This window comes from Aptenodytes patagonicus, chromosome 9, assembly GCF_965638725.1.
Source record: "Aptenodytes patagonicus chromosome 9, bAptPat1.pri.cur, whole genome shotgun sequence".
Classification (NCBI taxonomy): Eukaryota; Metazoa; Chordata; class Aves; order Sphenisciformes; family Spheniscidae; genus Aptenodytes; species Aptenodytes patagonicus.
This window is the reverse complement of record NC_134957.1, coordinates 22,720,636-22,748,489: the sequence shown is the minus strand read 5'-3', so window position 1 is coordinate 22,748,489 and position 27,854 is coordinate 22,720,636. Positions and strand designations below refer to the sequence as shown.

The following is a 27,854-nucleotide window of genomic DNA, read 5'->3' as shown; positions in this document are numbered from 1 at the left end:
GGGATTGAGATGAGCGTACTACTCCCCAATATGGCGGACTTCGACACTATCTATGAGCTGGAGGAGGAGGAGGAGGAGGAGGAGTCCGAGCCTGAGCCTGTGGTGCGGAGCCAGGAGCTGCCCCGGCCCCGCGATGCGCCTGATCCCGTAGCGGTACGGGGCGCCGGGCACATCACCGTGTAAGGAGTGGGGGCTGGCGGGGGGCACGAGGCAGCGTGACAGGCCGGTGTGGCGGGGCGGGGGCGGTGGAGGAGGCGGCGGCCGGGCGGGAGCACCGTCCTGCCGCACCGCGCTGCCGGCGGCACCGTGCTGCAGGGGACACGGTTGCCCGCTGGCGGTGCCGGGAGGGGGTGAGGACGCGAGGAGGACAGAGCCCCATCCCTCTTTGCCCCCAGCCTCTTCTCCCCCGCGGACGCGAGCTGCCCGCGTTACCGTGATCTGCAGCCCTGCTTCCCCCCCCCGCCCCCCCGTCACCTGTTTTGTGAGAGGAGTTTTGCTTTTAACGTGGTTAAACTGGGAAACTTCGTATTTTCCAGTAGGTCGAGGCAACCCAAAGTCATGAATGAACAGCTGAAGTTCAGCTGGCTGTTCGGTGCAGAAGCAGCAGCTAATCGGCCCTGACAGCCCTGGGTGTACTTTTTCCAAACAATCTGTTAGATAAAAAGTGAACGCCACACGGTGTGAGGATCAGCGGTCTGTTCAGACAATTTCACTACGGCCCTTCTCTGTCTCAGCTGAGCCGTGGAGCCCCCACACTGCACTGCAGAGGAGGCACATGGCTGTGTTGTGGTTTATCTACTCCAAACTTAGTTGTGAGTTTGGTTTAGGTTAAGTGTTTTTATCATTAGAACACAGCATGAGCCAGAACGTTTGCTATTCATTTAAACAGTTGGAACAGAAGATGAGCAAACGGTGTGACCTCATACGTAATGTTTACTCGTAGGGATTTTTCTTAATATTCCTACCCCTGCAAGTGGAGGAATTAATATAACAAAGTACATCCCTAACAAGTTGTTGGTTGTTACATTCATTTTAACGGCAGGGAGGGAGGTATTGAAATTCTCGTATTGCAGAGATCCATCAAGCTTGTGTTGCTTTGGGTCTGTCTTTGGATTGCATAAAAGAATGCACATTTCTCTCTGTAAATAGGTGCAGTGTGATCTAGCTATCTGCAGCAAAAACACTGGGTGGGGAAGGCTCTCTCATCCTAAGAGAACTAATGTTGGATTTGATACTGTGTCCATCATGTAAGTCTAAATCAGGTTTGCATTGAGCTAGTGCCAGTGGATAGTTGCTCTGCTGCACCGCAGTGTACTTGCTTGTGTTGATGGAATTTCTTTCTGTCCTGACCCCAAATAGCATGTGGCCTGACTAAAGGAGGGATGTAACACAAGCAAAATGATCAGAATACCACGTACCCCTCTTATTAGTTATCTGGTTTTAAGCACTAAACTGGAAAAAATGTTACACGTTTATTTGCTTTGTCTGCTGTGATGCTTTTTGTGTATTAGTGATGTTCCTTAAAGTTCCTTCTTGGCTCCAGCATCTTTTGGGGATGGGCAGGCACATCTCCAAGAACTCTGTCAACTAGTGATGTCTACATCAAAAGAAAGCAATACTTGTAAGTGATGTGGAAATCATGAGCTAGCATACATGCCCTTGTAACTACCTGAACTGAATTCCCATCCACCTTATGTTCCCTTTCTTCCACTCCTCCCAGCTTTCTTCCTGTAACAAGTATACCTACCTGAATGGTAGAAGGCAGCTTTTATCAGTTCATGACGCATTTTTCAGTCTCCTTATATTAATAAAAACAGTTAGTGGATGTTATCAATAAAATGCAAATAAACCCTGGACAGTATAGTATGTAATCCTAACCTCCTTATTAAATGGGAAATACTTTGCTTCCTAAAGAGTTTCTGGTTAGTATGTATCAGCTCTGAAATTCTGTCACTTTTTGATCACACAGATGCTGCTGCTTTTGAAATCAGTTGGCTTCAGAAGCAGCCTGCTCTAGTTACTGAAGTGAGATACGTCATCGAGTGAAACTTGTGTTTGTTTTCTGAACCTGTCTGGAACATTGCTGATAAAAATTTCTGTCCTGACAAGTTAGACACTCTATTAAGAAAAAAAGGAAAGAAAACCAGTTATTTTTAAAAAGTCATTGTTTTCCTTGGATTTTTGTTTCAGAGGCCTTCTGTTCCTCATCTGACACTGGCTTTCTTGGATACTTTCGATGTATAGAGAAAGGATAATTCTCTAATTCCAGGGTCATCTTCTGGTCCAGCTTTTCATGTACAGTCCTCTTATAAAACTCCTAAGTTAATAGAGTATTAGTTTCTTGCATGAGAGTTTTTATTCTTATGACCTTGTCAGTGAGCTGCTGAGCCTAACAGAGTTCTACTGCAGTATCCAACAGTACTAAATAGAAATGACAAGAATCTACTGAGGGTTTTTATCGGGATCTTGCTTTTTCCACTGACTTTTTTGCTAACCCTTTTACCCCTGTGCATGGTAAGAGTGATCGTGTAAAGTGTATTTGTTTTATTTTACTCACAGAGAGAGAATGTATGTGAAAGCAGTTAGCAAAATTTATGCTCATATTGTTCAACGCTGTTTCACTCTAGAAGATTCTTACTTTGAAAAAATTAACTTTCAGTCATATTTATTGTTTTCAGAAAGCTTTTGAATTTTAGCACAGAAAAATTACTAGGACCTAGTAAATGCCTTTTCTTTGCTTCTGAAATTCCATTTTAATGAGCTATAAACCCATTGTTTGCTGTTTCTTGCATAGTCAGTGTGACTCTGGTTGGTGTATCCAAATATCTCAACATAAACATTTTCAGTGAAGACTGAGTCATATGCCTACCAAAGCAACGGCAATAACTTTCAAAAACAGAGCAGTAAACAAACTCTAATTTGGTTATGTTTTTATTTATCTGATGTAATTTTTCCATATCATTAAGTCCATGTGGATGGATAGTAATAAGGTAGTGAAACAGCCCTTAAGCATATTTTTGCCCTTGGTATGCAGCTTGTGATTCCTGCTTAAGTCTGCAAACCTCCTAGCTTTGGACACAAGTTAACTTTTGTTATTCCATTATATTCTCTGTAGGAGTGCCCCAGGGATCCACAATCCAGGTGCTAATGAAAAGCATATTGTCATCAATTAGGGAAGGCAGGGAAGAGCCCGGTGCTCTCAGTTGTGAGAAGATGACATTTGATTATTGTCTGATGTAACTCCATCTTCCGCCTAGTTAAAACAGCAGATTCCACGTATTTAAAATAGCAAATGACCTCAGCCTTCCACTAGTTACCAAAAACTTACATCATCCATGGGTAAGGATGCTCTGCAGTAGTTCTGTTGACTTCATAGGGAAAGGTCCTAGACTAGGAAGAGAAATGTTAAGTATTTGAGGAGATTTCAGCTCAGGCCTCTTGATGAATGTCGTCTTTATTCTGTAATGCTGGACAAAGCTTAGATGATACCTCATAAAGAACAGTATGTAGGATCTGAGTTTGTCTGTTCCAGATAGGTTAAATGTAACCTGGATTAGGTGTGGGGAAAGGAGCCATGCTGAAACGGGGCTGGAGAGCCTGTTGTACGAGAGTTGACTAAACGGGTTTAGCTCGTGTAGTCTAGTAAGACTGATTACGATCTATAAATACAGTAGTGGGATAAACGAGAATGAAGCGCTGTTTAAGTCAAAAGAAAAAAAAAGGTAAAGCACCTGTAAATATGTCTGTGCTACATATGAGAAAATGTTTTCCAAAATCTTCCTGTTTCCATTCTGGGGACAGGAAACCTTACTTCCTTATGCTTTGTAAACTAACAGAAAGAATTTTATAATGTGATACCTGTTGCAGGTGGGGTTTGCAACTGGTGATTCAGGGTGTTCGTTTCAGTCTTTAAGGGATTTATGAATGTATCTTACTACAGCTCCCTATTAGAAGTTGCGTTCTCCCCACTTTACAAAGGGGGGAAAATGAGGTGACGGGACTTGTCTGATGCCATACATTAAAACAGGTAAAGAGAGACAGAAGAACTAGAAAGTGAGGTCATCCTACTTCTATTCCAGTGTTGTTGCCTATAGGAAAAAGTGCCTTGCTTTTAGAGATACTTGTCATCCAGCAAGAAAATTGCAACCAAAGTATATGGGTGACTTACCCGAATTTCGAAATGTGAGACTTTGGGCAGCTTTCACTGAGGAGCCAGAGAACTAGCCCAGAAATAAGTTGCCGCAAACTGATGTTTTAAATGATTTAAAGGACAGGTACTGGAATTTATTTTACATCACGATTTTTAAATATACTGAATTTTAGAAGACTTCATAGGCCAAATCATGCTAGATCATTAGTCTGTTGTAGAAGGTCTAATGAAGTTACTTATCCCTTAATCAAGACTTTAGGTCTTAACTTTTTTGCATTAAATGTTCAGTAACACTTCAGTACTTTTACAAAGTTGCTTGCAAAGCTGTAGAGCTACACAACATTCTGCTTTAACATTTCTTAAAAAAAAAAAAAAAAAAATCTCTTTTTATTTGGTTCTTGAATTCCCCTCTCCCATCTAATAGGAGTTTAACGTTTCTGAACTAGGTGATAAATCATCATGAGGATAGTCTGTAAAACTTCTAGAGACACTTTAGTAAAACTGCTAAAGGCCATCAGTGATGCTGACTAAACCTAGTATTATAATGTAGCATAGTCCTGTTTTCAGTATAGTCAAAACCTTTTATATTCTTTCAGCCATTTGCAGGTGTCAAAGAGATGCATTTCTGTAACTGAGGTTTCTTGGATATGTTATAACTGAATGGAATGTTTTGGCAACGGATAAAAGTTTTGGGTTTTAAATACGTTCCATGACATTGTCAGCCTGCAAATGTAATGTAATAAAATATATCATGGTCTTGTATTCTTAACAGATCTAAATCAGAAAGCATAATTTATGTTATTCTTTATGGAAATTGGTGGTGCAATGGGAATTTTAATGAGTGTATGTGACCAGTGAGATAAAAGACACTACCTATGGCTTAGGAAGTTTTTGAACTACGAATTGTTGAAGGTCAGAAGAGTATTCTGGGGAAGTGCTAGTGCACGGTTGCTTTTTTTTTTTTCCCCCCTTTTGCTGTTTCCTAGGCATCTGCTACTGGCCACTGTAAGAGTCGGTGTTCTGGGCTAGGTGGACCTTTGGCATGATTTAGTGGAATTAGTCTGTTACATGGGTAGAGTAAATAATTCTGCAGTATTACCTGAACTTTCCAGTAGTTCATTTATTATGTTGTCTGACTGCTACAACTTTGTGATCGTTTCCGGTAGTTTCATTGCTGATATACAGAGAAGTCTGTATTCCTCAAAACAAGTTTGTGTATGTGCTTCCTATCGTTAGTCTTTTCTGGAATTTTTTTGAAGACTGAAAAGACTGCATCATTGCTCTTGAAGCTTCCTTAAAAAAAAATACATAGTATAACAAAACTTGGAAGATTTCAGCTTAAAAGCTACAAAATGTGGAGGCTGACTTGCCAGATTACATTCACAGAGAATGAAAATGTGCTTATATTAGTAACCTTTGTGCTTGCCTAAAATATTATTGTTTTTACTGTTTGCTTTTGTAGCACTAATTTAACATCATGGCTTTCCAGTTCACTTGAATATGCAGTAGCCCATGCTGTGCTGATGTTCAGTTCACTCACGTTCACTTCTAGAAACTTTTCAGTGAAAATACGTTGGATGAAACAAACACAAATAGGTGGCAATTGGTTATAGTGCTTAGAATAGCTTAGGAGACAAAGGTTGAGAAACACTTCAATTAAGGTCTACTCTTTGGGGCTTTTTTGATGTTTTACATAGCTAGTGCTCCAATATGCTGCTCTTCAGAAGAGTCAAGGCTCTGACTTAAATTAGCCATTGAAGAACTTGATTGGACTTCACCAGTACGGTTGACAAATATTTTAATTAGCTTACTGGATTTCAAAAGACAGCACAAGTTCTTTTATTTTGCTTCTCTCTTCTTTAAGGTTGATTTTACATTTTTGTATACTTCTAAACAAGTTACATTGCCAAGTTTGGCTATCTGAATTATTACGCAGTGCACATGAGTATGTACGTATTATATAATGATAGGTGTTTCAGGTGTCAGTTTGACTCAAAGCAAACACTCTCTCTCCAGAAAGTTTGTTTCTACAATAAATGTTACAATACCAAATGTATTTGTGCTCCTCTTTTTGGCTGTGATCCTTTGGTTTTTTTCTTTTTTTGAACAAGAATACTCAGGAGATAGTTTAGCAGAGCTTACAGTGAACTTGATGTACATTATATTTAACTTTACAAACTTAACATTAAGCTCTGTTCAGACATAAAGGTTGTAGCTGAGGTGCCGGCTGCTGTTGTATTTTGTTAGATTACTGAACTACAAAGGTGTTAAAGACTTCCAAGTGAGGTAGAGGGGATGGAAGATCAGAGTTCTTGTTCTGCAGAAGCTAGCGTCAGAGCTTGGTTAACTTCTTGCCTATTTACATGCTTTAAATAAAATAAAAAAGTCAAGTCAGCCTGCACTGTCAGTATGCTGCTGATCTACAACACCAGCTTTTTGGAAACTTCAGTTGGTTCAGTAGCTTTGGAGCTAGTGGCAACGCAGGTTTACAAGCAAAGCCTAGCTGCCTGTGGGTTTCACTGGTTATGGTGAAGACTTACCTCTCGCTCAATAACAAGAACACCTCAATGAAGACTAGTCACAGTGATACCTAAGACTTACTTTTCTTGAAGTTCACAGTTGTTTTAAAACTGTTCTTTGTGTAGGCTCTTACATGTTTTGCATGAGATAGTTTAACTCAGCCCAAAGCAATTTTTTAAAACTATATGGTTATAAATTTCTAAGATGATGATGAATGGGTTCCTTATAACTAGCTTTATCTGTTGCATGTGTATAAATTGCATGAGTAAGAAAAATAGCAGTGAAAGGATTACTGAACCTAGTAAAACTGGAATTTAATAGCTGGAGCTTTTTTTTCTTAAAGCAGAGATTGAAATTTACTGCCATCCAGTTGTAAAAGAATTTTTGCGCTTTTAGCAACTTAAAGGTATTGAAGTAAGGCAACAAGCTATATTTCTCTGTCTTATAAATAACCTTATGAATGATACACGAGACCTTACATAAACTTAGATTGAAAGCTCATGAAATAATGTAAATGCAAGGGCAAAAGAAATTAATAGGTTTTTTTTAAAGTACAACATCTATTACTTTTTTTTATTAAGGGAAACAAAATAAGTTAGGTGGAATATATTTTGTTTGTCTCTTTTGTTTTCAAGGTTTGGCTTGAGCAACAAGTTTGATACAGAATTTCCTTCTGTTCTGACAGGGAAGGTAAGTGTGAGATTAAACTGTTCTTTTAAATGGAAAGATCCAGTGCATCCAGTGGTTTCTGTGTTACAAATACGTGCTCATGAATCCACAGTGCAGGCCAGCACTGCATTGAAGACTGTTGAATTAACTCTGTCCTGTGTGAACTGGCTGGTTGATGACCAGTCCCTACAGTGTACTTTGAAACAAGAAAAAATGACTTGCAGCGATTGCTATCATTGTTGGCATTCTAAACACAGAAAAGCTCAACATGGCATCATACTGTTTTCATGCAGGCAACCTACATGAAAGCAAGACTCACTTAACCTTGCTCTATAGATATCTGGAGTTTGTGCTACCTCCTGAGTGAATTAAATTATTTCAAATGCTACACCTCTCTTTTTAATATCTGTCAAGCCTTGAGTTTATATTTAGACAGATCTCTGGAAGAGAATCTTGTTTTATCTGAAGTTTTAAGGAACAAAACATTATAGTGTTAAATCTACAAATTAAGTAGGTTTTTAGTACATTTTCAGAAATATAATAATTGTTCTGAAAATTAGTGGTGACAAGTCTCTTGCTTTCTCTGGAGTCCTGTCATCTTACTAAATGCGAGTTTAATAAATATTCATTTGTAGCTATTACTTAATGAAATCTTGTAACAAAATTATTGGTTATCGTCCTAAATTCTTTTCATAATTGTTTTAGTTTTGGGGTTTTTTTAGACTTTTAAATTTTGAATTCTTTTTCTCTTGGATTTTTTTCTTTCTGCTGTTTCACTCTTTAGTGCTTTTCTTTTGCTTTATTTTATATCCTCCTTATGTATCTTTTCCAGAATTTGTAAGGATAAAGTTTATTTGGCTCTTACTACCTTCTCTAATGTCATACCATACAGCTACACTACCTCTGCAGCCTCTTGCAGTAGCTGTTGAGTCATATTAACAATATACTAAAATGCAGCTGGATGGCGTCTCCTGGTTCTGCCAAATCCATCTGGGGTTTTTCTCCTTCATTTTCACCCCAGAGTATAATGAATAAGATACTTGTGTCGAATTTGTCCAGCTTTTTTGACAGCAGTGCAATTGAAAAGCAGGTTGCTGTTTGGAGGTTTTGGTTGTTAAAAGGCAGCTTGGGAACTCTGGCCTTGCTTCAGAATCTCACTGAGCTCAAAAGGGAAGAGTCTTACTAATTCCATAGTGTCTGATGTGAGGACTGGTGATAATACCATTTGCATTTCACCTTGCATGTCTGAGGTTTATTCTTTTCTGCGAAGCTCGCTCTGATCACTGAAAAGCCACAGAATACTTTTTGGAAATAACAATTTTTATGTTCTTTTAGTCCAGTTGTACTTTGTTATAACTAAGCCTACGGAAAATACCTAGCAGGGAATGTTAAAACTTAATTTGATTATATAATTTCATCTCTTTCTGTCTCTAAAATATATTTGTGTGTATTAAAAAACCAAAACAAACCCAACCCCCCAAACCTACACTTTTTAATACGAGCATCAGTGCCTGTCACATTTTCCACTTGATTGTCCTCCTCTTGTTAAATAGACAGTGAACAAAAGTTTAATTTAAAGTTCAGTTGACTGCTTGGACGTAATTTAGCAAAGAGAGGAAAGAGGAAGTTCTTTTCTTCTACTTGGCATTTACCCTTCTTGTTCTATAGATCTAATCAGTGACAGCATAAATCACGTGAGCAGGGATTTGCTGTATATAGGTATGCTTCTTCTGTTGAGAATCTTGATATCCTGTTATCTTTTTCTCATATGTGGATTTGAGGGGCTTTCTGAGTAAGAAGACCTTGAAAATAAATCAGTTCCCTTTTGTGAGGGGAAAACAGCAATCAAATGGGGTAGTAAACACATTTTTCTAACTGCCTACCACACGCTGCCGTGAAAGACATTAAAAACCACAGTTGTGGGTTTTTTGGTTTCTAATACTTTCTTGAATTGCAAGAAATAAAAAAATCAGCTTCTTCCACTGGTTGTGGCAGTCCATCACCTTTATCGCTATTGAAAATGAAAACTCAGTCAGTTTTTTCCAGTAAGTAGGTTTTCTTCAAATACCCTGATAAATAATTCACAGTAATAAGCATTGTAGTCAATTGATACACCACTTCAAGATCTTTTACTGTTCTTAAAATACAAATTTTTACTTTTTATGAAATCACAATTTATGAATAGCATAGTGACTGTTTATATTAACAGTTTGTGATTAAAATGTTTACTACGAACTTGCATTAGTACACCGCTAGTATAGGGCAATGTCATAGTTTACTCAGAATGTCTGTGTAACATTAAGTTTAATGGCTTTGTTGTCCACTGTGAATTGACATTAATAATGTACTCCGTCTGCTAATGGAGTGTAAAAGATGAAGCCATTAGGTGGGCTTGACAAATTTCTCTATGGTATTGTTTTTCCTTTTAATAAATACAGATGAAGATCTAGGTTTTTAAACACAGGATGAAAATCCATCCAATGCACGATAAAAATCCTAAATAGATAAATCTATCTAGCGACACCTTTCTCCCAGAAGCACTGACTTTTTGGATTTATGCCACTGTGTACTCTTAGGAATTTACTTAAGCTTCCTGACCCTCAGTTTTCCCATCTACATAATGATGATAGTAAACTTTCTGCTTTTTTTTTTTTTTTTTTTTTTTTTAAATCTGAAATACCCCTCCTTCTTCACCCATCTGCCCTACCTCCTTGTCTCCCAGTTTTCACAGATTCTGGATAGTTATTGTAAATTAGCCTAGAGCTAAGATGCATGTAATTACATCTTAAATATTTAATTGAGACACGTTTGTTGCTCTTTTTTTGGGAGAGGTGAATGTGTGTATTTGAGGATAAAACATAGGCAATAAAACAATAAAGGAAAGGAAAATAGCAGGTAGGTCAGATGTTGGGCCTAGCTAATTCAGCTAGATTGACTTAATACTTATGTTGCAGGATGAGATGCAAGCTTCAGCTGGTTTATAAATACTGAGCTAGGCTTTCGAACAGTGCATTCTTTTCAGCGGAATATTGTAAGAAAAGGTTTGACTACACTTAATACAGAGGCAATATTTAACTTTTAATAACGTGATTGGACTTTGGCCTAAATTTAAATTCTGGCTAAATTTAAATTCTGTGTGCTACAGTTTTATAGGATTATTAATTCTTTTAAAACAAGCATTTAAAAGCTCTTAACAAAATACTCTTTGTGATATATGGCACAATAGCACACGCTGCTCCAGGTGACAAGAAAATGATGGAGGCAGTGAACCTTAAGGAAGAAAGTGGAGTTTCCTGCCCTGATCTTAAAACAGTAAGGGTCCTATACAGAGATTACTGTGCAGTGCAGGGAAATGTAAGCCATAAAATGTGCTCTTGGTATTGTGATCCCATTGCAACATGTGATTGATAGGGTTTGTGATCATGATGATTGAAGGAGAAAGATCAGGCCTGCTGGGCTTTACTTGCTCTCTTCCTGTGTTTGTAGATTCTCTTGCATCCTGTTGTAAAATATTATGACACCCCCTCCTTTCCTTTTATGTTTTTTTTTTTCCCCTCCCTTAAAGACCTAAAAGGAACTAACGTCTCTTTACAAGGTGTACTGCACAGCCAGGAGCTATGTACTTATCTCATTCTTTTCAAGACCCAGACAGAAACTTTCCAAGACACTTTCCAAAATTACTCAAAACTAGACTTTCTTAGGGAGCTTTCTTTGTGCAGGAGGCGCTGTTAATTCTCTGTTTGTTTGAAATACATTAGTCATTTCATATTAACCTTTCAATATCTGCACCTGCAAAAAAGGCAAGATTTAAATAATTTTAAATTATTTATCAACAAAATTCTTTGTTTCATTTGGATACCATTTTATTATTAAATTAGAACAGTTATTTTATTTACAGATGTTTCGTTCTTTGTCACTGTGTAACAATGCTTAACTGTTACTGGACTGTAAACTGAGAGCAATAAAACTGTGTTTTACTTCTGTTTATCACAGAATGAGGCTTATCTTGGTCACCGGTTCCTTTAGTTTCAAATAAAGATGTGTTATTGACTGACAGAAATATTTATTGTGATTACATTTCCTAAAGGGAAAAATATATCCAATAGTTTGGGTTAGCCGAAACCATCTTAAGTAATTTCATCTTATGTTGCAGCTAAGACATTCACCTTTATTTGGTGCATTAGCAGGTAGTCGTGGTGCTTTCATAATACTATATTAAGGTAAACATCATACCAAAATTTCTGAAATAGAAATTTTCTCTGTTTCTCGGTGGCATCTAAAGTTGGTTTCTAGTTTAGCCATTTGCAGTGCTGTGCTCTACAGGAAGGAGAGTACTTCAACATCGTTCTTACGAAGTAGCATCAAACTGTTAACTTGATGTGAACAGGGCTCCCTTAAGAGTAGCACAGAAATAGGGAATCTCACCATCTCAGTGCTTTATTAGGTCCCAATTTTTTCTGCCAGCTGTGGTCTAAGAATCTGGTTGACTTCTTTTCATGTTGGGTGTTACCACTGATGGTAAGGTTTCTTCATGTTAAACTAAATTCTAGACTGCGATTCCATTGTCTTTGGTGGGTTTGTACAGCTGCATTTTGGGGTTGGGGTGTGCTGTTGACAGGGTCCAGTAAACTTTCTGTCTAACAGAAAAGGAAACATTCTCTTTTCTTAGTGGGATTCATTGCAAAAGTACGAATGGGTCACGAAAAAAGATACTTATTTTTATCTTTCAAATAAACAGATAGAATGATACATGTACAAATTTCAAAAGACTTCTCAAAGAAAGTGCCGTTTGTATATATCTAAATGTTAGGAACATGTAAACTTCCTTAAGCCTTGAGAATGCCAACTTGTTAATGTACGTAGTCTCAATTCACTTTGAAGCATGTCGGACTGCAGAAGCTGTACAATGTTACTTGTACTGCACACAACCAACCCAGTTGTACTTTACTACAAAACGTTCCCCCACGTTGGAGATGAAATGGTCTTGCTCACGTGCATCTGATATTTGTTATATCCTGAACACAAGAGCTGGCATTGGCAGAGAGATCTGTAAAACCTTCTGTTTCAGATACATGCAGGTACAGGCTAGTTTTCCACATTACAATGTGATTTTTTTTTTTTTTTTTTCCCCTGTTCATTGAAAATGTCCCAATACGTGGGATCTCTGTTTCTTTTTGCCATTTTCTTCCTTTCTTTTTTTTTTTTTTTAAACTAACGTGTCTATTGTAAAATATATTGAAATGTTGATGTTCCAGTCAGTCTAAAGAAAATTCTTTTGCTTGCTCTATTTGTATATGGAAAAAGAATTATAAGACGCTCTATTTAATGGGGGGCCTGTATAATTACAAAAGAAATACTTTCTGTGTACTTATTAATTCCTGCTATAAAATAATCACAATGTTAAATTACGTTCTTATATTACTAACTGTAGGCCTGGCTTGTGTACAAACCCAGATGACCTCTGACTCTGTACTGCGTGGTGACCTGAATGGCCAGGAAACAGATGCTGTATTTATTTACTCCCTTTCCTGCAATGTTTTAATGAATTTAGCTCTTGTGAATAGGCGGAGGTAGCAGAATCAGGTCCTCTCCATTTCCTGTCCCATAGTTTTGCTCCTTTGGTGAAAGGAGTCTTTGTCACTAATTTAATGCTTTTGTTGTTGTTGTTACCCTTGTTTGCAGAATCAAACGGACAGAGTTGGGCTTGCTTGGTTGGAAGGATTATGTCGTAGTTGCACAGCTTTGTATACAGACTAATTCTAGGGGTGTTTTTTTTCTTCAATATGGCAAGTAGTTAGGAAAGATTTTTTTTTCTTTTTTTCTTTTTTTTTTTTTTTTTTTTGAGTTGTTGCTTGTGCCTGGCTGGTCAAGTCTATTGAAGTTGGATCTGATTATTCTGCTTTGCGTGTTCGAATGCTGGATTGTGTTACAGTTAAGAGTGCCATCTTGGAGTCAATACCACGAATCCATATTTGACTTGTCAGATGTAAGTTATTTAGATTCTGTAGAGAGATGAGGGATTTGGGGTATGTAAATAGGTAAGTGCTCTCGCCCTTTTGTAAGAAACATGCTGCTATCAGAGAAAGGAGCTTATTTCTGATAGCAAATGTGGTTTTCCACTGTGACTCTGCAGTGGCGATATATAGAAAACATTATTCTGAGTAAGCTCTGCTGAATATTCCTTGATTTAAATAAGTTGTTTTTCAACAACTAGGCTTTATTCATAACCCTGTACAAGATGCATTTCTTTGCCTTGAATATAATCCAGTGTATGTCTTTCCGGGCTTCCCTATTTTAGGAAGCAGTTACAAGTGAAGTTGTGGCCTCATGTCGATATGGACCACTTCAGGAATTTATTTGTGGACAGAGGTCCACCTTCACCCAGGCACAGTATAGACTTGCATTGGTATGAAATTAATTTGGACAATATTATCCTTTTTTCTACGTGACACACAAGTGTTTTTATTACAAAGCTGCCCCGCATTTCCTTGGAAAGCAGATATCTGTCATTCTTCCATTTTTTTTGGTCAGCGTAGCCAGTGCATATGTTGCACAGCTGTGTCCATCCCACTTCTATTTTTGTTTGGGGCCACTACGTTATCAGGACAATTGATTTATTAATGGTGCAATAAATAAGGATGAGGCTGTTCATCTAAGCGATGTTTAGCTTTTTAATGCAAGTTTCTGCAAAGCATGCACTATAAATGAATTTGTTACAGGAAAGTGACTCTGCATGCTCACGGGGTAACCAGTGTTTTAGAAGGTGGGGTCATATTGTATCATGGTCTTACGCTTCATTTACATTCTAACCTGTAGAGGCAATTACTGAGAAAATACACCTGTAATGGCTTTCCACTGAAGTTTAGCATTTCTATTGCAGGTTGCCCCAGAAGAATTCAAGACCAGCATCAGTCGCGTGAATGCATGTTTAAGAAAGAATCTTCCTGTCAATGTAAAATGGCTGCTTTGTGGCTGTCTGTGCTGCTGCTGCACACTGGGCTGTAGCCTGTGGCCTGTAGTCTGTCTTAACAAAAGAGTAAGTACATGTTTCATTCTTCTTATTCTATTTATTTTGCAATTACTGATAACATTAAATTATGTTTAATAGTATTATCCCCATTTCAAAACCCTTTTTTTGTCTCACTTGCGTTCAAAAGGTTATTCCCTTTTCCATTCCTTAGAAAACAGAAAAAATGTTTGTTAATGAAGTAAATTATACCAAATTACCAATTGAATTAATAGTCTTAGGAATAGCTAATCCCATCTCAGTTCAAAGAACAGGATGGAGTATGTGATAACCTAAATTTCCAGGATTTCTAAACGTCTAAGAATTGAATTAAATGAGTGCAGAACTGGACATTGACCTTCAAAGACCGCCTGAACTGCAGTGAAAATTACTTTTCCTCTTCACCCCCTCCTACCCCCCCCCACACCTCCGAATAAATATTTTTTTAAAAATTAAAAATCACTTTTTTGTATGTAATAGTTACCATAACATTTCTGAGCTGTGGTTTATTTGACATATATTACTGTGCTGTTTCTATTAGGAACAAACACAAATTTGTTTTCTATTCAGTAAGTTCAAAGACTTCAGTTTGGTTTGGTTTTTTTTTTCCCCCAACAGAAAATTGACAACTCTCTTAATCAGATCCAAAGTAATAATTCTGAAAAGCACTTTAGCGATATCAAGTAAACATGATCCTAATTACCTCTATGGTTTACATTTAGAATTGATTATCACAGCAGTAAATGTTTAGGAAATAAATAAATAGGTATAGCGTAATGATGTTCTTTGCAGCTACATGATTTGTAAGACTTGTAGCCATAAAATCTTATTATCCACAAATGTAAATAGTACGTAGGTGCACTAAGAAAAAAACCTCTCACACTTGTCAATTTAATTATAGCAAAAGATCTTAAGTTAAAAATCTGTTAAAAAGTAATACTTCTGGCTTTTGAGAGTTTGTGATCTTTAATAAAACAAACTGAAAGCAAAAACAAGCAATAGGCATTGCTTTTCAGAGAAGATAAAACAGAAGTGTTTTGCCTAACTTTCCAACTTGCTCAAGAAAATAACAGTTGCATTGAGTTTTTGGTTAAAAAAAAAAATAATGAAGTGCACTAAATGCATGATATGTTAACTTGTTGAACTACTAATCACTGAAGCCTACATCACTAAAAAGTTACAGGACTTGTTTTAGATCGTTTTAACTGCCTTTATAAACGTTCTTATTGCAGAGGAATACGCTTGAGATATACAGATGGAATATTTGCAGTTTTAAAACCATATTTAATATTCTTGTGCTAGTGAAAATCTAAATAAATGCCCATGTGATGTTGTAGTATTAATATAATTCTCAAGGGTACAAATAATATGTATCAAGTAGGAGTAGGGAAAATCACGTTACTTCTGTGGGTATGTGTGTATATATATTAGAGCAATTTGATCGCTTTAACAATCACAACTATAAGATGGTTCTTAATTTTCTCTTGTGGTGGGTTGAACCCGGCCAGCAACTAAGCACCCGCCAGCCACTTGCTTACTCATCCCCCCCTGCCGCAAGCAGGATGGGGGAGAGAATCAGAAGAGCAAAAGTAAGAAAAACTGATGTGTTGAGATAAAGACAGTTTAATAAGCAAAGGAGAAAAAGGGAAGAAAACCCAAGCGATGCAAATCACTCACCACCCCCCACCAGCAGACCAATGCGCAGCCTTGTCGCTGGGCTATGGGCTACTTTGGAAAGAATAGCCCCCAGTTTTATTGCTGAGTATGACGTTACATGGCATGGAATATCCCTTTGGTCAATGCTGCTCAGCAATAGCTAAAACATTGATGTGGTATCAACGCTATTTTCGTCATAGATCTGAAACACAGCACCATACTAGCTGCTGTGAAGAAAGCTAACTCCAGCCCAGCCAGTCCCCATACACTCATCTAGCAACAAAGGGCATTATGAGATGCAAAGGCTGGAATATAAAACTAAGACAGTTGAAACAGGAAACAACATGTACTTTTTAATTCCAAGGATAGCTTCGTTGCTGGAAAAACTTACAAAGAAGTTGTGGATTCTCCACCATTAAGTCTTTGACTCAGGATTGGATAGCTTTGTATCTTTTTTTAATGAGATCGTGTAGCTCACCTACCATTATTAGCTTTAGCAAAGAAATTGGTGGATGGAATTCTGTGGCGTAGCATGCAGGAACTAGAGTAGATCATCACAGTGGTCTTTTTGTGACTTTAAAAATCACTGAAACTCCCAAAATCTTCTCCTCTCCCACAGCTGTGGAAAGAGAGAACATGAAGGTCCCATGCACTTTGTTATCCAAGAGTTGAAAATACAGGCACTGTTTGTTGTGAGCTGGAGTTCTGTGGTGGTGAGATTTTTTCAGGATTCAATAACAATTACATTAGCAAAATCCGGAAATTAGATGTACATAAATTACGTGTTGTCAGTAGGCCACCTGTAGGGAGTGCAGCATTTGGCCATGAGAATGTGGGAGATTCTGGTTTGTTGGCTTGGCTGTGGTAGGCAAAAATACTAAATTCAAAAGGATCTCCTACTAAGTAAATGAGTTCTGGAAAGTTGCAGTCCTAAGTTAACAAAAAACCCGTGGGTGTTTTCTTTTTTTTCTGAAGAAGATCTAATGTTGAGGTGTGGGGAGTTGAAGTGGTAGGATTTCCATTTATAATTTTTCTTTTGCTTGGTTCTACTTTTATAAAACTAACTTATTTTAAATTAAGCTTAAGCCAGAAATGCAACAGTAAGATTCTTCTGGATGAGGCTGGCTACTGAACCATTTATAATACAGTTTTGACTTACTTTTTAGACTAGAAGATCAATTCAGAAGTTATTAGAATGGGAAAATAACAGACTATATCATAAGGTAAGAAAAGTTAGAGTGCTCGTTTTCTTCAGCTTTAAGAATAGTAAGTTTTTTTTGCATAACTGGCATGTAGGAATTTTGCAGTCTTGTTATAATTCCGTACTGTATAGTGATCTTAAACCTGTGTCTGAAGTGTTCCAGATCCTAATAATTTGTTATTGCTAATGCTTGTTACGTTACTCATCAAAACAATGCTGTGCTATGCATTAATCCTTTCATAATTATTTTCTTAGCTTGGTTTGCACTGGAAGCTGAGTAAAAGGAAATGCGAAACTAGCAATATGATGGAATATGTGAGTATAACTTCTGTTATTTATTTGGTATTCAACATACCTATGATTTTATAGAGAAAATCCTTAACTAGTCTGTCACCTATCCAAAAAAATCTCTCAGAAAAACGTGCAGTTGATTTTGACATACACCCGTGAAGGCCACTTTTAACAAGAGCAGCCATGGCATATCTTGAGACTTAGAAATTGTCACCACTAAACATATTTTCTCTTCATAACAATTCTACATTTGCACTACAGGTACACTTGTTTTGGTCTGTAATTTGTAATGAGGGAGACCCACTGGGACGTTGTGCATTGGTGTGATTCCCAGTCACATAGTTCTTTAATGTTTATCCACTTTTTCCATTGGTATTCATAATTACTTTGATTCAAATTCTTTGTGCAGAAATATTGCATTTTTATAGTACTGTGTTTTTTGTCTGGATCTTTTTTTTTTTCTTCTTTTTTGCTAGCTCTGAATTTCATAAAGTTTTAACCAAGACAGTCTGTTTAGGAAAGCAGAATTTCAAATATTTCTGTGGTCCTACTACTCCCCCATCCACTTTCATGTATAGCCATGAAGATTGTGTAGGCTTGAAGAAAAGAGATAGTCACCCCCAAAAAGTCAAGAGTCCAGAAGTCCTGTATTTCAAAATGACTGAAATCTCTGCTTTGTTATTCTGGGAAACGTTCCCTCCTTACAGAGTATCTCAGATATGTTTAGTCTTGTGTACTAGCTAATGTTGCATGGAAATTGTGCTGAAGGTTTGAACTTTTTGGTTACTGTGTTCTGTTCTTGTCTTTTTCCCTTCTTCAACAGGTAATATTAATAGAGTTCTTACCAAAATATCCCATATTTCGACCTGACTGAGGAACAGCATTTGAGCTTTCATGTTACCTGTCATTTTCTACCCTTAGTGCCTTGTAGATGATTTTGGAAAGAAGATGGTCTACTTTGCTGTGACTTAAAAATGTTCTTCAGTAGAATATCTTCCTTGCTATGTTACTTTCTTTTGTTAAGAAGAGAACAATTTGCACATTTTTTTTATGTTAAATGAGGCTTCTGTGTTGCACTCTGAATTTTTAACATTAACTGATATAGTTGCCACTAGGGATCTAACATCAGTGCTGCTTAAACTTGTTCTGAGCATGCTGCCTTATTAATTTCTGTATTTGCTGTCCTCAAACATGCATCCTGATGCCATGTCATACTATATTTCATTCTAAATGTCCCAATCCTATAAACCCTCAGTAGAAATGTCCAGGTAAGCATCTAGTAGTAATGATTTTAGTATAACTTGCTTGCATAGGACTTGCAATCAACAGCACTGGTTTTGTCCTGCACTTTGCAAAATCATCATTTACATTAGGGGGTTAATTATTTTACCCACTATGGATTTGTAAATATTGACTCTTTGCATAATGTAAAGTGTGGTATGCCAAGGTTTACAGAATGTAATATAGCTCTAATTCTATTGCCAACAGTCCAACATCGTTTTATTCATTACATTTGCTAGTATCCCTCTGATTGTATAGACCCATTCACATGCTGTTTTTATGGTAAAGCCATAATGAGTTTGTACATACTATCAGATGTGTAGGGCTCAGTTGCACTTTGTTTAGTAAATGGATGAAAAATGCATAGCATTTCTGTCTTTTTTTTTTAAAGTATTTCAGGTGGTGTTTGTAGCACCTGAAATAGGAAGCTTAAATACTGTTCACCTTTGAAAAAGTTGCATTTGTGGGGTAGATGGCAGCTGCTATTAGCAAAATATCCTAAAGCCTCTTTTTAAGTTAGGAATATATGGATGTCAAGTTTTGTTTTGTTTTTAAGTAAGGAAAAAAGTGTTTCATAATTGGAGACCTTCATTACTGAGGAGAAAAATTTGGAACAGCCAAATCAAAGCTGAAGTAACGCTTTCGTTATTTTTGTAGCGTGATACTACTGCAACATTTTAACAGTTAAGTGACACGGCATCCTTTCCAGTGGAAATAAAATTTATCTAAATCAGAGTAGTGTTTTAAAATATGATGATAGGAGGAAGTGGATCAGTTGAAGGGGTTCATGCGTATGTTTTGGCGTTCAGGCACAGTCTGAAGAGCCACAAATGCGTTGTGGAATTCACAAGTATTTTTGGATTCTTCCCTGTTTGCCTGATCTCAGGAAGGGAAGTAATTGTAGAAGAACTTCCTGTAATGGCTGGCCTGAGCAAGACCACTTGATAATAGTAAGCAAATGAAAATTGATGCAAGTTCCCTCCCTTTCCTAACTAGAAATAAGAAATCGGAATAAAAACAGCAGATGACTATCTGCAAGTTGTGATGAATATCATTGTAAGTGTCCAGGCATTTCTTTGCAGCAGCTTGACTCCTTGCGACATCATCCCAAGTTGCTTTTTAGTTTCAGGGTGACTTGGGACTTCCTCTGAATGTATTTGCATCTTTTCAGTATGCAATATCATGTTAAAATATAATATTTGTAAGACTATTGATTTCTTGTACGCAGTGTTTACAGAAGGCCAGTTTTATGCAAGTTGTTACTTCGAATCAAATTTCATGCTATTCTTACTGTACAGCTGAGGAGTGTCAGACTCCAGCGCTTGCAGTAGTTTCCAATCACAGACTGATGCTTCAGATTGTGAAATCTGTGTACTTAGTGCAGAGGTTTCATTTGACTGGTAGACTGGCGACAACTAACTCTGTAATTGCATTTGTAACATAATGAATAAAAAACTACTGTGTTGTTTGAATTTAACGTTAGCTACACCTTGCAACTCAGATTTCTATCACAGAACCAAGCAAAGTGTTCTCTCCAATTTATTTTTTTTAGGATGAGTGTTAACCGGAAGCAGAGAAAACACTTAATGGCAGAAGAATGCAGTGTAAACCAAAACTGAAATAGCACACCCAATTTTATGTATTTCCCTTACAAATAAGTTTCTGGAGTAAATGAAGGGAGCTTAGCTTAATTAACAGAACAATGGAAGTTTCTTACTGTTATGGCAGAACTTTGTTAGTAATTTCCTTTTTTTGTGTAAGAAACTCAAGGAATCTCAGCAGGTTCTTATTTTCTTCTTTATGTGACTATATTTTCAAAATGCTCTTTTTTCCGACTGAGAGAACAGGCAAGCCGAATGAGAGTTCTAGTAGTTGCCAGCGGTGAATGCTGAGCAGTGTTCAGTTTCGCTGCTGAAAGAAATCCTCTTCAGTCTGTGCTGACTTCATTGTATTCAGTTCAAAATTTCTCAACCTGATTTGTCTTGTTTCTGTGAAGTGCTGTGCCGAGCTGAGAGAATACCCTGAGCTACAGGAGCCCCCAGGCCCTCTGGGCTGCTCCCTGGCCACCCCGTGCTGCGATATGACCAGAGATCCAAGGCAGAACAAGATGGCGGCTTTGCTTTCCCACCCTCATCCCTTCGTCCCCTTCCCGCGGGCCTGGCCATGTCCAGTGCCACAGGCTGCTCTGCCCGCAGCAGATTGTCTGCCCCTGGGTCTCTCCCGGGCACCGCGAGGCACTTAAGCACATAATATTAGTTTTTAAAGTTTACATTTTAAGTATGTAAATTCTAGACATTTTACTTTGTCCTTAATTATTAATTGTGTAGTCTTCAAACCATAAAAGGGTCTCTTCTTTTTGTGTTTTAGTAGGCATTTAAATATGTGGCCATAAAGCAACTAGTAAAGAATATGAGAGCCAAAACTGCCATTTACAGTAAACTCCATGTTTTAATAAGTAGATAAAATTTGCATTAAAATGCAAAACCAGCACGCAGTATTATATTTGCATCTGAAAGACATAGGTTCCATAGCTTATTTAAAGAGGAAGGCAGCTGTAAGTACTGCTGTGAACTCTCTGCACTTCTGTTCTGCCTACAGGTTCTTTTTTGCCTGGGCTATCCTTTGCTTTAATATAAAACAATTCCCCCTGAATGTTATCTCACGAGACTGAAAATCTCATTTCTGACAATAAGAAGTCAGCATGAATTGGTAAACCTATTTATGGAGGATACTTGTTAATTGGAGAAAGAATTTGTAGCAATATAACAGAGATTAATGTTAGCAAAGTGTAGTGGAAGTGCTAAAGAAAGTGCCTTGACTGGTTCCAACAAAAGAGAAAACATTGTGCAGAGAGTAAGGAGAAAAGGAACTAGTAACTATCAGTAGTGTGAGTTTGCAGCAGATTTTTAAAAGCAGTTACTGTCTACCAAGTCAGTGTTTAATTATTCATATAAACATGTTGACACTAACTTTCCTTTCTAGTTTTTAGCTAGCAAATATTTGGTTTTGTATCTAGGGAGTATGGAAGTATCAAAGAATACTGGCAGAGCATGAAAGCTCTTACCTACTGATTCCCCACCTGCATCTGTGAAGTTGTTTTACTCTAGGAGGGAAAAAAAAAAAGTGTTCTGAGACATGCACAGACAAGTCTAGGAAGTGTGGGTTCAGTTGTCGATGGGTGACTTTAAAACAGAAAACATTTTTGCTAAATCTAGTGTGGTCTTGATAAATAAAAAAAAAAAGTTCCTGTGCTTTCCTTGATAGGTACAGAACCCCATATGCAAAAACATAAATATATGTTTATTATTGTCCCACTGTGACAGTTTACTACATTTACTTGTCAACACACTACCATTGGAGCAATAAAAATGTCAAGCTATTTATATTCAATGTAAATAATTTATCATTTTAGCAAGTAATGTTATGTGATTCTTCTGCTTTTTTTTTTGTTTTGTTTTCTGCTTTTGGTGTTCTTACAGTGTTGTAACATTACTTGTACTGCTTAAGAAAAGTGGTTTTGTTTAAGCTGTATGAAACTTTGTGTTCTTAACATTTTTATTATGTTTACAAGTGAACAGCCACTTTTTTTTAATAGGACCTCACATCTTGAGAGTTTTCTCTTTTTTTTTTTTTAATTAAAATACAATTCTAACTGAGCTCGCTTTCTACAATTTACTGCACTGGCTTGTGCCATTAAAAGAAGCTGGAAGTCAGACATGCTTAATCACTTGGAGACATTTTTCTTTAATTAAATTTAAAGATGAAAACCTTTTGAATAGCGCAATGTGTTTATGGGAAAAAAATCTTCTGCGTCTCTCCCTGTAGCAGTGTGCAGATCAGCTGCGAATGGAACGGCAATAGTGGTGGGTTTTCTTTAAATGAGACACGTTTCTGGTATGGCCAGATCAGGTGCTTGTATTGGGACTTTAAGTGTGGTTTGGCTGTTTAAAGAACAAGACTTGGAAAGCTTAGAAGGCTTTCCAAAAAAGAAAACTGCAGAATGATCGCATTTCGTCTTCCAGATAATTTGGTTGGTTGGCTTACAGACCCTCTGTTGTAAGGACTGCTTGTAGGAGTCTCTTGCTGCAGCATTCCTCTCTGAAAAGCAGAGGGTTTTCTCCTATGCTATCATAGTTGCACCTCAAAGGGAGCCTAACCTGAGCATGGGTCGTGTGTGTTAGCGAAATAAATCATTGGCTTACACAGAGGATTGTGAACGTAGGACAATGCAGCCTTTTGTGTGTGTTAACAGGCTAGCTTTGTAGCTGTGAAAGCAGGACGTTAAAATTAAAGCCTTTGGCTCATCCCTGAGGGAAAAATACTGCATTCCTGAAATGGGCATGTGCAATGTTTTTGTTGAAAGTTGGTGTCCTCAGTTGTTTTGGACAAATACGGGAGCATCTGGGTTGACATGCTGTTTAAGCATGGAACTGTTAACTGAATATTGTTTGAGAAATTTAGAGAATGTTACTGTGGTGTTAGGCCGAATACAGGAGCGTTGGGCTGAGTCAGGAAGTTAATCCCCTGTTAGGGTTTATGAGATGTAATTGCCTAGACGACTAGCAAAGGTCCATTTTAAGAATATTTGGGATTTGGCCCCGACTTCTACTATTGGAAGGCACTTTCAGAACTGCTCGGTAGTGAAGCTTACTATAATGTCTGTGCCAATGTATTCATAATTCTATACATCTGTCATGTCAGTATTGTTCTTCAGCCTAAATAGTTGAGGTGTTCCAGCTGAGTTTATTTTTCTAGTTAAGCTTATAGAGACGTAAATCCTCTTAGTCTTCATTTGCTACACAAAATGAAATGTTAGTCTCCTCTCAAAAGCAAGTTCTCTGTTTCTGATCATCCTGCTTGCATTTGCTTGCGTTTATTGCAGTTTGAATTAATTTTCCTTGAATAGGGGCGACCAGAAACAATCGGATATACCAGATAATGGCTCATGGCTGAGGCACCAGGTATTTCCATGTAGATAGTTCCCTCTCTTCTGTGAAAATAATGTGATCCATTAAATTTAAAGGATCACATTTGTCTCCTTAATGGCTGTATTGTATTTCTGATTCGTAGCCATTCTGTGATAAATTTGGGACTTTCTCTCCTGAGTCACTTCTAGTTTGTACGAGCTCCCAACAGACACTCTCATTACTAGTCCCATCAGTCCAGACTTACCATTTGACACTTTATACTGTTGAATTTCTCGATACTTACATTACAGTGATCCTCCCAGTCCTCCAATTCTTCTTGTATATGCGCTCCCATTCCTCCTGTAAAAAAATCTTTGTCACTGACTGATTCCATCTGCAAAGTTAACAAAAATGTTTTTACTAAAAAGATTCATTCCAAGATTGATGCCTGAATTCTGCTTGTAATTTTCTAAAAGCCCTTTTACTTAGTCCCTTACCTGATTTAAATTTTTCTATTATTTCCCCATCCGACTGAACCAGTAATTTCCTTGTAGTTTATCTGGTAGATCTAACCTATTTGGACTTGTTGATTTACACCTCTCTATTTTGTAAACATGTGAACAGGGCAGATTTGGGTCTAGGCTAAACTACTGAATTTTCTGCATTTTCTGTAATCAGTGGATCTGTTGAGAGGATCATCCTTTTAATATATTCACATTTTATTTCATATGCTTTATATAAACCGTATGATCCATAGTAGCCTCCTTTTGAATAGTAAATCAAAATTTCTGCAGGAAATAGCTTTAGATATCTAAGTTCACTGATAACAAATACGACCTGAGATTTCTGCTAGAAAAAAACACATTTTAAGAACACTCCAGGTCACCTGGGATATCCAAAATTGTAACAAAATTGGGAGGAGGAATTACAGTAGATCTCAGACTAAAAAGAATTTAAATTAAAAGGCATATATTAAACAAAAGGTAATGACTGATCTGTATTTAGTGTAAATTATGTGATGTGCAAGCCTAAATGAGTAATTGAAAATTACTGGTTCTCCAGACAGTATCTGCAGGGATGTCATGGACATTGATGACAATGAAGCGTCTGAATAGGGCAACAAAAGTAAAAAGGGAGTTCTCATTTTGGCAGTATTGTAGACAATGCACTAACGTGCCTAGTGGTTGTGATGGGTGCCCAATTTGAGATGCTTTGAAGCCATCTGACTTGCAGAATATGGTCTATTAGGACTTTCTGCAAACAATAACATTATGGTTGAGTGCATAAAATGGCTCGGAGTGCCCAAATAATAATGGGAATGGCTAGGAGAAACCACAGCGATACAGTACAGCTCAGCAATGCAGGGCAGCTCATGAACTTAATTCCACACTAGTTTCCTACATACCTGAACATTTCATCCTTCGTCAAAGACGAATTTAGTTTGACCTTAAAATGACAGTCTGTTGGATAGTGAAATCTGCAGCCACAGAGGGTCAGTCCACATCTTAATCTGAGCTAGATTATGAAGTGCAAAACTGTAAAATGAAATCTAAGATGACAGTTATCCTAACTGCTGTTTCCATCAAAGTAAGTAAGTTACTTTGTAAGTTACTAAGTAAGTAAGTAAGTTACATCAAAGTAAGTAAGTTACAAAGTAAGTTCCTTTCAAATCTAATTCAATTCCTATTGGTTTTTTTTTTTTTAGATAATTCTCAAGTGCTTGTAAGGTTCAAGTGCTGTTTTGGGACCATCTGGGGAAAAAAAAAAAACCAAAACAACTATTGTAAAATCTGTTAATACGCAACAAGAGTTGTTGGCCCCTGCTGAGGCTCTTCGTATGAGTGGCAATTTTCCACCGCTGTGTGAGTTAATCAGAAACCATTGGTAGTGTATGACCAGGGGATCTCAGGGGCCGGCTCTCGATGTACTTCGGGGGTCCTGTGGAACAGTTGTCTAATTCCTATTCCAGTTGCTACGGTGAGCATTTGTTCAGCACTTCTTTCCACCTGTAGCAGAAAGCAGGGGACAACGAGGAGGAATGGATCCTAGCCACACTTGAACCACAAAGAGAAGAGACACTTCTGAGGTAACTTTTTGATACAGTATTTTTTTTGTCATCGTTGAGTGCATGGAAGAGTTAACTTGCTTTGTTGTTCTTTATAATTTTTCGGAAGAATTGAGGAGTGCTGAAAATCACATCGCTGTAAGTTTCCATATAGTCCTGATGGAATTAAGAGCTTTGAAACACACAGAGGGCGATACTAACTGGTACAGCTACTCTAAAGCAGAAGCTACCAGATGGCTTTGAACTGCAGAAGAATAAGCATCAGGTGCTACACCCTGAGGGTGTAAAATGTGAAATTCACTTAAGAGCTGCAAAGCCAGAAATGGGTTGTGTAAATCCCACCCAAAAAGTACTGAACTTTCATAGTGTCACCAACTGTTTTGTGAGTACCGCTATACTGGCAGAACAGCTGTTGGGACTTGTGGAATGAACACAAATAGCAGCATTATTTGCCTCCAGTCACTTCCGAAAACCTCTTTGGAAGTTCTGCTGGACTCCTCGAGCCCTTTGGGGAGCTCCTAGCGGGAGGCCTGTGAGCGTCAGGCACAAGAGCCACAATGGCTGTTTGTGCTCCTCCACTCTCTATGTTGAGCCGATTTCAGTAGCTGAAACTCTCCGGAGCCTCAATCTTACCAGACTTGTTGTGAAAGGTTGAAGAAAACTTTGATACTTTAGAAAAGTCTAAAGGTGACATCCGTATTGCCAGACAGCGCTGTTGTAAAACGCAGGCGCTCGGCTCTGCTTGGGAAGCGGTCGTTAAACCAAGCCTGCGGTGTGTCGAGTCCTGTAAGGGCCGTGGCTGCAGAGCACCACGCCAGATCTTGTCAGTGGGATTTATGATGTAAAGATGAAAGACTTACTGATTTAGTTGTTCGTGACAGTGAAACCCAGGGCGGTTCACATGCCGTTGGGCTCTCGGGACAAGGCTCGAGTCTGACTGGGAGATGGAAACCTGCTTGTTCAGCTGGCAAGCGGCTGGTGTGGCTGCGGGGGAGCGACCGGTACCGCCACCTCCGCCCGCCGGGGCTGCGGTACGGCGGACTGCCCCTCCGGCGGAGCCAGGCTGAGGGAGGCCCTTCCCGCCCGCTTCGGGCCGAGGCGGCCGTGCCGCGCGCGCTCGCTCGCTCGCTCCCTCCCTTCCCGCGCGCCTCAGGCGCCGCCGCTCCCCTCGGCGCATGCGCCCTCCCGCCGCGCATGCGCCCCGCCCAGCCCGTCCTGCGCCGCGGCGGTTGCCCAGGGCCCGGTGCGCGGCGCCTTTTGTAGCGGCGGAGCGGGCGGCGCTAAGGCCCGGCGGCGGCCCCCGCGCCCGCGCCGGGGGGTCTCGCCCTCCTCCGCGCCTCCCTCCCCCCCCTCCCCGCCCGCGGGAGCCAAAGAAAGAGCAATGGCGGCGCGTTAGCGAGGCGTCCTCGGCGCGGCGCGGCCCGGCGGCTGCGGACCTCCCCGCCCCGTGCCGACCGCGACGGATGCGCGCCTCGCCTCGGGCCGCGGCGGAAGCCTAGCGGGGCCCCGGCGGCCGCCGCCGCCTCTCCTCCTCCTCCGCCTCTCCTCCTCCTCCGCCGCCGCCGCCGCCTCCTCCTCCTCCTCCTGCTGCGGGCGCGGGGGAGGGCGGGCAGCTCGGGGCGCCCCGCTCCCCTCAGCCCCGCGGCGCGGCGGCCATGGCCACCGAGCTGGAGCCGCCGGCGGCTGGCGCCGTGCCGGGCGCGGCGCCGCTGGAGGCGGAGGAGGACGAGGAGCACTGGCTCTACGGGGGTAGGTACCGCCGCCCCCGGCCGCGCAGCCAGGCCTCTCCCCGGGCCGGGGCAAAGCACCCGGCCGCCCCCCAGCATCTCCCCCGACCCCGCCTTACGGGCCGCCCCCGGGCTGGGAGGGGGGGCGTCCCCACCTGCCCCCGGCCTGCGGGGCCGGCTGGTGTCACCCGCTGGCGCCGCCCGGCTCCCGGCGGGGCGTCTCGCCTCTGCCCGCGGCCCGGTGCGGGCGGCTCGGCTGGGGCAGCGGGACGCGTTAGGGAGGGGGCCGGCAGCCCCCCGACCGAGCTCCCCCCTTCGGGGGCAGGCGCTTGAGCTGCCCTCTGGGGCGCGGGGGGGCTGTGTGTGTGTGTGTGTGTGTTA

At 39.6% G+C, this 27,854-nt stretch overlaps 2 protein-coding genes across 6 annotated transcripts in view; both read left to right on the top strand.

Moving 5' to 3' along the window:
- On the top strand, positions 1–25,442 carry CHIC1 (cysteine rich hydrophobic domain 1). Of its 5 annotated transcripts, none has more exons than XM_076347459.1 (6): positions 1–179; positions 7,306–7,360; positions 14,220–14,375; positions 17,168–17,224; positions 17,458–17,517; positions 25,387–25,442. In XM_076347459.1, the coding sequence occupies exons 1-6, from the start codon at positions 10–12 to the stop codon at positions 25,405–25,407; spliced, it is 519 nt and encodes a 172-aa protein (XP_076203574.1). In that variant the 5' UTR covers positions 1–9; the 3' UTR covers positions 25,408–25,442. The 5 variants fall into 5 exon arrangements, with proteins under 5 accessions (XP_076203574.1, XP_076203571.1, XP_076203573.1 ...); XM_076347456.1 differs by lacking the exon at positions 25,387–25,442 and adding an exon at positions 20,771–22,546; XM_076347458.1 differs by lacking the exon at positions 25,387–25,442 and adding an exon at positions 18,317–19,136.
- Positions 25,443–27,401: 1,959 nt separating this feature from the next.
- Positions 27,402–27,854, top strand: part of LOC143164624 (uncharacterized) — a 28,174-nt gene continuing 27,721 nt past the window's right edge. Inside the window, exon 1 of the mRNA XM_076347453.1 lies at positions 27,402–27,495. Coding sequence (XP_076203568.1) covers positions 27,402–27,495 — 94 coding nt within the window. The remainder of the gene's footprint in view (positions 27,496–27,854) is intronic.